The sequence below is a fragment of the Solanum tuberosum genome, unplaced genomic scaffold (assembly GCF_000226075.1).
Source record: "Solanum tuberosum cultivar DM 1-3 516 R44 unplaced genomic scaffold, SolTub_3.0 scf00241, whole genome shotgun sequence".
In the NCBI taxonomy this organism is placed as follows: Eukaryota; Viridiplantae; Streptophyta; class Magnoliopsida; order Solanales; family Solanaceae; genus Solanum; species Solanum tuberosum.
Genome location: NW_006239165.1, coordinates 483,124 through 492,884, shown reverse-complemented (window position 1 = coordinate 492,884; position 9,761 = coordinate 483,124). Strand labels below are relative to the sequence as shown.

At 38.5% G+C, this 9,761-nt stretch overlaps 1 protein-coding gene and 1 pseudogene across 1 annotated transcript in view; one reads left to right on the top strand and one right to left on the bottom strand.

Moving 5' to 3' along the window:
- Positions 1-1,678, bottom strand: part of LOC107062546 (senescence-associated carboxylesterase 101-like) — an 11,514-nt gene extending 9,836 nt beyond the window's left edge. The window contains exons 1-4 of the mRNA XM_015313280.1: positions 1,669-1,678; positions 1,131-1,195; positions 334-882; positions 80-164 (exon numbers count right to left, since the gene is read on the bottom strand). Of these exons, the coding sequence (XP_015168766.1) occupies positions 80-164; positions 334-882; positions 1,131-1,195; positions 1,669-1,678 (709 nt within the window). The remainder of the gene's footprint in view (positions 1-79; positions 165-333; positions 883-1,130; positions 1,196-1,668) is intronic.
- A 1,271-nt stretch (positions 1,679-2,949) lies between these two features.
- On the top strand, positions 2,950-7,838 carry LOC107062545 (uncharacterized; annotated as a pseudogene).
- The last annotated feature ends 1,923 nt before the right edge of the window (positions 7,839-9,761 follow it).

Genomic DNA, 9,761 nt, shown 5'->3' with positions numbered 1-9,761 from the left:
CATACTCTGCAGAGGACCAGGTCCCTGCACTTGTGAGGAGATCATCAAAACACCAAAAGGCATAAGCTCTTATCAGGATCAATGGCATTCCTCTTCCTCTTATCTGCGAAAGATTCCTCCACTCTTTTCTTCACTTTAGTCCTTAGAGGGTTCATGTTACTTGTCTGATGCCACGACAATTATATGCATTATAGAAGTTAGAAATACAGGTTTAGAAACAAGTTCTATAAGTTTTACGAATGTTATCTCTATTGATTTCCTATTCATTCAAACTTTAGCTCAAGAATGGGAAACTATACTTGCTTTCATTTTAGGAGTAAGAGTTTGTTTTACCTGTCCACCAATTCCGATTGCTTCTAGCTGTAGATCAATGCCTGCTTGAAGTTGATCCACGCTAAAGTAAAACAGCTGAGAAGCTCCCTTAAAGATTACTCTATGCTTGAGGCGTTCCAAAACCTGCTTATAGTCGAAAAGCAAGAAACGATTGTCCTGGTGTTGGCAACTTAAGTTCATTTCCATCATAATATCCAAAACTGATTCAGGTTCCTCAAAAAAAGAGCAATCTGAATCTGAGCACAGCAGAAACATGCCGAATGGATTGTAAATACAAGATTGAGGAATAGAACCAGCAAAGTCATTAGTAGGTGAAATTAAAGATCTTGGGATTGGATCTTGGTTCGAGACTACGTGCAAGAAGCTTGAATTCCATGATGGACGTTCTGATATGGCTTGTTGCAAGCCACTATCACCAAGAAGAGGTGAACCAAAAGTGAAGCAAGTGGGATGCTTATTATTGTCCTTAAGTAGCCAAAGAGTGAATAGAGATGCCACAGATCCTCCCAAAGAAACTCCAGTGATTATTAGAGGACTGACATTGCCCAACTGCAGTCAATCAGAATGAACAAAATATCAACATGAATATAAGAACAACAAGGTTCCTGACTTCCTGCAGCCAAAAGTATGTAACACCTTAAAATCAATGCTTATGAACTCTCTAAAGGAAGAAAGTTTTGGTCTCGTAACAGAGTTTCAAGTCTTCTATCATGTCAAATTTCCAGCATTACCATGCTAACATCAGTCAAGGTATTCGAGATTTTTTTTTGCAGATAAATAAAATAATATTATAGTACCTTTTCTTTGAGGGTAGAGAGTTCATTCAGTAGTGAGGCAAAAAGGGTTATTGCTGCTTTGTTAACTGAGAAATGAGAGTTGAGTTTGGTAGAAATGAAGTCAAAAGGAGAGCCTTTAAGATAGTAGGGTTTGAACTTTGAACCCACAACTCTAGCATGGAGAGTATTTCCATGGTGATCCCTTCCTTACGATTGAGTCGTCAATCAATTTTGTTAGTGAGTTCACAAGTTAATATACAAATATATTTATTTAATTTTCTAATATAAATACAGAATTTACAAAAAAAAAAACTACTAGTTCGTTCCAACACACGAATCCCAACTTAGCTCCACCTCTCTATATACTTGGATGTTATTAAGAAGTATAAATTAGTAGTTATAAATTGAGGATATGAAAATAAGAGAGTATCTTAATAGTTTTCCTTTTTGAGTTCAAGTGATATTTTCCCTACAGTTCCCGCTAAGAAGCCCAAGGGAACATCTCCGGTATTTCAACAAGTGATGTAAGAGGAGACCCAAAAGCACAACACACAATTACGATCCTCCATTACCACTTAGCACGGAGTTCTCATATCATTCTCCGCTCCTTATTCTGTAATAATTCACATTTTTCTTACTATGCTTTCACTCCCTTTCTCCATCCTCTAGGGTTTCTTCTATTTGTTCTGCAGGTAAGTACAATGACAGGTAATGTACAAGTGAAAGGGGAAGGGGATGGTGAGCCTTTGATTGTGAACCATATCTATGACAGTGCAATAGTTCCCCCACCAATTTTAGCAGCTGATTTCAACTTCTTGTACCTGTTCGAATTCTTGGTGAACAGGGTTTTTTTGGGGGGACTACCTCATGAAGACCCCAATCTCCATATCAAGAATTTCTTGCTTGTTTGTGCCTTGCACAGACAGAAAAACGTTTCTGATGATGCATTCAGGTTGAGGCTCTTCCCCTTCTCCTTAAAAGGGAAAGCTAGAACTTGGTTGGATGATCTTCCAGCACGATCAATCCACAATTGGGATGAGCTTTTGGAGGCCTTTTTGGATGAACTCTTTCCCCGGGGAGTGATTGTGGAGTTGAGGTGTCGTGTTTTGACATTCAAACAGAAGCCACATGAGAGACTACATGAAGCATGGGTACGGTATAAAAACTGTATTAGAATGTGTCCTCAACATCGTTGCACAGATGAGTCGCTTCTGCAGAGATTCTACTATACTTTGAACCCAGAGAATCAAATTCTTGCGGATAATATGGCCAAATGAGCAATCCTAAACTTGACTTTTCCCGAGGCGAGTAAAATATTGGACCAAGTGGCTAAGCAAGCACATGCATGGGACAATAAATGGAGAGATGTGTCCTATGCAGTGGCGGATCTAGGTTTTAGAGTCCGTGGGTGCCAAATAGATTTATGGATTAACAATTATAAAAAAATAAATAATGTGACAGCTGTTTTTCCTTAAAAAAGCGTGCTTGGAGCCTTTTTTTTTCTTAAAAAACGTCTACAGCAAATTTTTGAAAAAATAGGTACAAATGGGATTCGAACCCGCAACATCAGCCTTCTAAAGTTGCCCTCCTACCGTGGCACCACAAGCCAATTTTGTTCTCTGGATGACACGCTTTATATTTATATAAATATTATATATATATACCTATGTATATATAGAGTTTCCGTCAAAGTTCGGGGGTGGCGTGGCACCCCCACACCCCTTCATAGATCCGCCCCTGGTCCTATGAGTCCTCAAATTCCACAATCTCCCAAGACAGATATGAGACCATAGCCAAACTTTCCACCCAAATGACACTTTTGACTAAGCTAATAGCGGAGATGATGGCACAGAAGGTCCATGTGGTTAAAAGCTCAAGTGGGCAATTACAGGAGCAATATAATCATGTCCAAGACCAAGAAGAGGATGCAAATTATGTGAGCAGCTATCAAGGAGGGTCAAACGAACAAAGAACCAACTACCAAGGAGGTCAGGATCATGATCAATGGAGACCACTCCAACAGTGGAACTCAAATCATGGGTGGAACAACCAACAAAACAAGCAAGGATGGAGTGCTAACAGCCAAGGGAATAGGGGAGCCGGTTCTTCGCAAGCATACAATGCATCAAGAGACCTATGTACCAGCAAGGCAACCAATCTCCACCCTATCACAATCAAGGTCAACAATTCAGTTTATCCGAGGATAATTATGAACAAGCGAAGGAGGCTACAGATTTCTTGGTAAACAATAATTGAGATGTCTTGTTCTCCTGTTTGTCTGTTTTTAGCAATCTTAGTGCAATGTGGATCTTGTATTTGAAGAAACATCTGCATGTCCTGCTAGTATTCCAATCAAATATCATGTCATGAAACTGAGATTATTAATTTTCTTATCTTGTAGCAATCAGGTTCTTCCAAAGATGAACCTATTGGGAAGAATTTTCAGGAAAAAAGGATGCAAGTAAATCTTGAATGGTCTGCCAAGTTGCTCTTTCATTTCTTAAATGGAAAATACTTCATTGAACGATTTTCTCACAATCACTTCCTCTTCTGCTTCTGTCACCAAAAAATACTATTTCATGTTGGTCACTTTAAAATATTTGTGGTAGAGTAGTTTCACGATACTTAGATTCACTTGTGTGTTTTTGAGCTGCTGAGCTTTAGTGGAATATATTTGTGATGCTGATGATAATTCTAGAATGATGTATATACCCAGCACAAGTGCAAGTGCTCAGCTTAGATTTGTTTGCAGCCTGTAGAGCATCTTGTAACAACGTTATACGTATAGTTAGCATTAGTTGCTTTTAGTCTGATAGTAAGTTTAGAAGTATCATCAAAACTCAACTTTCATACACGTGATTTAGTTAATCAGGCCTTGAGTTGAGCTTATGAAGATTTGTGATTCCTCCAATTGGTGGTACTATAAGACAAAAGACATAGATGTTGGCGAGAGTTCAAGTCAGATGAGTGTAGTTATGCTCGCTGTCTCTGAATACCTTATGAGATGGAAACAAAATTGTTTTGTAAGTAGAGTGAATTCACTGGAAAATGTCTTTGTTATTGTTCTATAACATGAAGAATCCATGTGTGTTCTGTGTATATTGGAAATGCTTTTTAAAAGGTAAGGTCTGTTTACACTTGAAATTTACTTGATTTTTGTTTTAAACTAGTTAATCATGGCTGCCCTCCAGTTAGATATGGTTGTATCAGCTTCTTTTTCAGCAGTTGCTCAGCAAAAACATGTCAAATTAGACAATTTCCTTGAAGATCCCCCAATATCTACTTATTGTGTAATTTTTTTTGTAGCCAATTATTTCTGTAGCAAAATCTTATCCGGTTTCAATGTATAATTTCTTCTTAATGTACATTAAATTTTTTAGTTTTTTTCCAATATGTTAAGTGATTGCATGAAAGTTTGGCTTTGAGATTGCTTGGTTACTTGTGACACGTTCTATTTATCCACAGTATGCTCTCTGCCATGTGTTCCTTATACTCTTGTAAAATGCTGGTGTTGCTTCAAATAGAGCAACCTTTTATTTGCCGCTAACAATGAAATCACATATTGTCCAGTTACTAATTCCTGCTGGCTCTTTCTATGAGAATCATTACACAGTTGTTGATTACGGCATTGCCTCAATTGCTAGTACTAAAATATCTAGTTTTTCTTGGATGGTCGAACTTCTATCTGTCTTTGAATTTTGCTATCATGTTCTAATGGAGTAGTCGAGGTGCGCACAAGCTTGCTCGGACACCATGGTTATAGAAAGAAAAAGAGTACCGGGGGTTGGAGAGAATGATTTCGCATTGGGGAGGGGAGAATTTCAGTGCCACCCTTTAGAAATGAGGAATATGAAACTGTGTCTGGGTTTGGGAAGTTAATAGAGGTTGGCCAGGATGCAGGGAGAAAGGGAGAAGAAAAAAAAGAAAAAGAACATGCAAAAAGAAGAAGCTCAATTGGTCAGTTTTGGCTATTATCCAAACGAATTGTTAGTCTCGGATAATAATCCTACCCCCGCAGTCCCCATACTCAACATAATGTTCTCCTGCATTATGGGAGATAAAGTTATCTATCCCTACTTCCCATGAATGCTCTCAAATGTGGAATATACAAGGTAGATTTTTTCCCGGGCATATATCACTGACTATATAGCCCATGTCATTATTCAATAAAAATAGGTGAAAATTGAGTGCAACTCCAAATGTTGAAGATTGTTTCCAGGCTTCACTGTACTAGTAATAACGTTAAGTAAAATATATCTTTCATTGAAGCACATTCACATGATTCACGTGTAGAAATCCATTCTAAGGAACTCTCTGATCTTAAAACACATTGTATTTTCTTTGGACTTATAGTACGTGTGCTATACTGGTTTTCCTTGTTGCTGCCAGAAAAGGAGTTACGCAAAGTCTTACTCTGATCATATGAACATAAAAACGTATTAATATCTTTATGTTATTTGATAAAGTTTCTTGGAATACCTCTCTAACTGCTCAGTTCCCCCACATGCAGTTTCATGCATTCTTGAATTTTGATGGTGCTTCAAAGGGAAACCCTGGACTAGCTGGTGCAGGTGCTGTTCTGCGAGCTGTAGATGGAAGTGTGGTATGCTCCCTTTTCAGACCGAAGACAGTTTTTTTACCACAATTTTACAGTTTTTCGACTTCTAATTCTCTTTTTCTAGGTTTACTGGCTGCGTGAAGGTTTGGGCTTCGCAACTAATAATGTTGCTGAATACAGAGGTGTAATCTTAGGGCTGAAATATGTGCTTGAGAAAGGTTTTAAACACATACAAGTTCAAGGGGACTCAAAACTTGTCTGCATGCAGGTCATGTATTCTCTTTCTTTTATAGCCATCTCTAAGGAACACTATTTTTTATTTGTTTTCTTCAATTAGAACATGGCCATAGGGGGGATACCCCAATATCTGTAGAAAGATCATAGGTGTAAATTCACTGTCAATCAATCTATCTAGCAAGCCCATTTGTGATGAGCTTTCTCTAAAAATGTAACTTAAAAGTGGCCTGAGAATTGTTTATGCAATGTCATTCTTTCTTAAAAAGTGAATACAATAACTCTTTTATGGCTAAAAGGTTCCTGGTTTTAGAATTATGTGGGAAGTATTATAACTTGCCAAGTGCAATGGGAGATCTCATCCTTGAGCAGCTTTGCCGGAGCACTGTGGGTCAGATGGTTTTGGGAGGACTCCTAATGTTGAAGTGGGACAACAGAATGTAGGTTTACAGTTAGTTAAAGAAGCTTACTTTTCTGCAGCACTATTGTTTTAGTCTGAATAAATAGGTCACAGGTTTGAGCCGTGAAATTAGTCACCGGTGCTTGCATCAGGTAGACTGCCTACTTGGCACCCCCCAGGGTACGGCCGTTTCCCATATCCTGCGTGAACATTAGATGCTTTGTGCATCAAGATGCCCTTTATTATTATATTGCAACATAAGAGATTAACTGCAACAGGTTAGGGAGTGAGTGTAAAATCTTATATAGGATTTGAGAAGTGTTGCGGCATAAGGAGTTAATCGAAATTATGGGTTAGGATCTTGGACTGTTAACTGAACCATCAGGCATACAAATTTTAATTCAATGTCCAGGGCCTCGTTTAAGTGAATAATGGGTTATGTCGAGCCTTGCTTCTTTGGAATGTTATCTGCCCATTTGCTTTCTAACTTACACTGAGATCAAGGTTGAAAAACTGAAGCTAGACTTCACCATGCCTGTCTGATCATTTTACTGGGATTGTATTTATTTACCAACTTAAGTTTATTTTACATTACTGTTTATTTATTTACTAGATCTACAATCTACTTGTTGGTCTACAGTCACTCATTACTTTATTTTCTATTTTTTTCATGGAACAGATTCAGGGAATCTGGAAAAACTACAAACCAAAACATGGTGGAATTGTCCAAGACTGTCGAAGAGCCTAAAGATCAGTTTATGTCTTTCCATATCATCCATGTAGAAAGAGTATGGACAACTCTTGCAACATTTTCATAATTATGATCTTCTTGCTTGAAAAGAGTTTGTTTAGTGAAAATATAATGTGCTAAGTACTCGGGAATATATGCTGTATGATGTCTCTGCATAAATGAGTGGTATAATCTGTTGAAAAGAACTCCTGAAACAAAAGATGGACAAGCAGTGGGTACTCGGAGGTTGGGTTCAATTTATGCAATATTCTTGGTGTTGCACCATCTGAAAATGATTCTTCTATCGATCTGTTTCTGGATGCGAGTGCATGCTTCCCAAGCATGTCATTTGACTTTTTCTTTTTGCATTGCTCAATATGAGAGTCTACGGTGTTGTTTACATATTCACCTTACCCAATTCTTTTCAAGTTACCTTTCTGTATATGTTACATTCATTTCTGAGGTGTTACTTATTTAACATGTCAGGAACTCAACACGGAAGCTGATATGCTGGCAAATCTAGCGGTGTTGTTAAACAGGATGCTTGCTTTTGCAGATGGTGAAACTCAAGTAGAATCGACATGAAGTAGCTTATACTGTGCAGTCTTGAACCACTTGATGTTTTTGGGATTTTGGAGGGCCAATGCTACCAAGGAAAGCGATACGTGTTCTTATGGTCTGAACAGTTTATTTCTCCTTACAGATATATGATCTGGATTATATGCATGTATTAACCTAGTTATAACTCTGGATAGCCCAACTTAGATTTGGATTTACAGTTACATAAGCCAACTACTTTTTGTAGCTTTAAATTGTGCAGACTGAAGTAATATGAGTCAATAGGTTCAATTAATTAGGTACTGACTGGTTTAATTGTTCATTTGAGATAGTTATCCTTTAAGTCTGATCAACTTCATTTGGGGGGTAGTGGACGGGGAAATCGGGGAGTGGATTACAACGTGAGGAATCAGACTCCATCAATAAGGTGAAAGCTTAGGTAACGAACCAACTAAGCTACTAAGATTCTTCAAGTTGGATTAACTTAGGTACTAAGTGCATAAAAAAAGCTTGTGATTGGAACACAATTGACCCAATCGTTATTTTTCTGCACGCTTTTTACTCAAGTGGCTTTCAGCTTCTCTTTTTTTAATTTATAGGCACAAGAGGTCAAATGTTGATTGTTGTGAAAATTACTGAATGAATCTATTTTACTCTTACTTCGATCTCAGAAGAATGCAACAACCATCAAAATAGGCAAGAAACCATTTCTAGGAATTGCTACTTTTGCTAATCCTCGACACACTAGTAATTAAAGGACTAATTAGTTTTCATGTGTTCCTAGCTTTAAGAAACTCTGATGTTGAACAGTACCATCCTTAAATTACATCAAACATTTAGATAGGCTAAAGATGGTTCTCATGCATCACCAAATTGGCTTAATGTTTTTTTTCCGAAACATATTTTGCGTGTTTTATGAGCATGTGTAACAAGAGGAACTTTGTATTAAAGATGAACTTGTTGCAGGTCACAAGAGGGACCTGTTCCTCTTCTTCTGGGAATAACAAGAAGCAAAACAAAGGAAAAAAGAAGAAAAGGGAGGTTCCAGATCTATTCTAAGCAACTAAAAGAAAAGCAAGTTCATCCATGCCTTCTTTAGTGAAATCTGCCACTACTTATACTACTCTAGTAGCTATTACTCATGCTCTTTTGCTATCAGAGTCTGTTTCCCTTTTGCATCTGGGACCACGTAGTGGTCCAGGTATTGTGGCACTCGTTTGTACCTGGTACTACGCCTGTTGTTGTCCAACTTGTCCTGCGGAGTCATTACATTGCCGCCCTCATGGAGAAGAACCTTGTCCTCAAGGTTCAAGTGAGGAAACTGCTGCAAGAGGGTATATGAGTCCTCCCAAGTTGCATCTTCAATAGGCAAACCTACCCATTTGACAAGGCATTGAGGCACCTTATGTGCCCCTTTGGTAACATCTCTCGTCTTTAAAACAGCTTCAGGTGTAAGTGTGACAGAGGGAGTTTGGTCCAACAATTCAATAGGTGTAATCTGATTAGTTGGTTTGCCGATACACTTACGTAACACTGAAACATGGAACACAGGATGGATTCGAGAAGAAGGTGGCAGATCGAGTTTATAAGCCACATCACCAATGCGTTGAATGATCTGAAAGGGTCCAAAGAAACGCCTGCTCAATTTGGAATGGCGTTGCAGACGAACTGAAAGTTGTCTATATGGTCGAAGACGGACATACACCCAATCACCAATATCAAAGATCACCTCCCTACGACCTTTGTCAGCTTGAAACTTCATCCTATCTTGAGCCTGCAGTAAATTAGACTTCAACACAGCCAATGTTTCATCGCGTTGTCGCAAAGAACCCGAAACTGTAGGATTGGAAGTGCTGTCTAACACAAAACGAGAGACAATAGGAGGAGGCCGGCCATAGACTGCCTCAAAAGGAGTCATCTTGGAGCTGTGTTGGTATGAAGTATTGTACCAAAATTCTGCCCAGGGAAGAAGAGGGACCCATGTAGAAGGAGTATCTGTAGCAAAACAACGGAGATACATTTCAAGGCATTTGTTCAGTGACTCTGTTTGGCCATCCGTTTGTGGATGATAAGCAGAACTCTTGGCCAAATGAGTTCCCTGGAGTTTGTTAATTTCCGTCCAAAATTCAGAGATGAAAATGGGATCGCGGTCAGATACGATTTTGGTAGGAA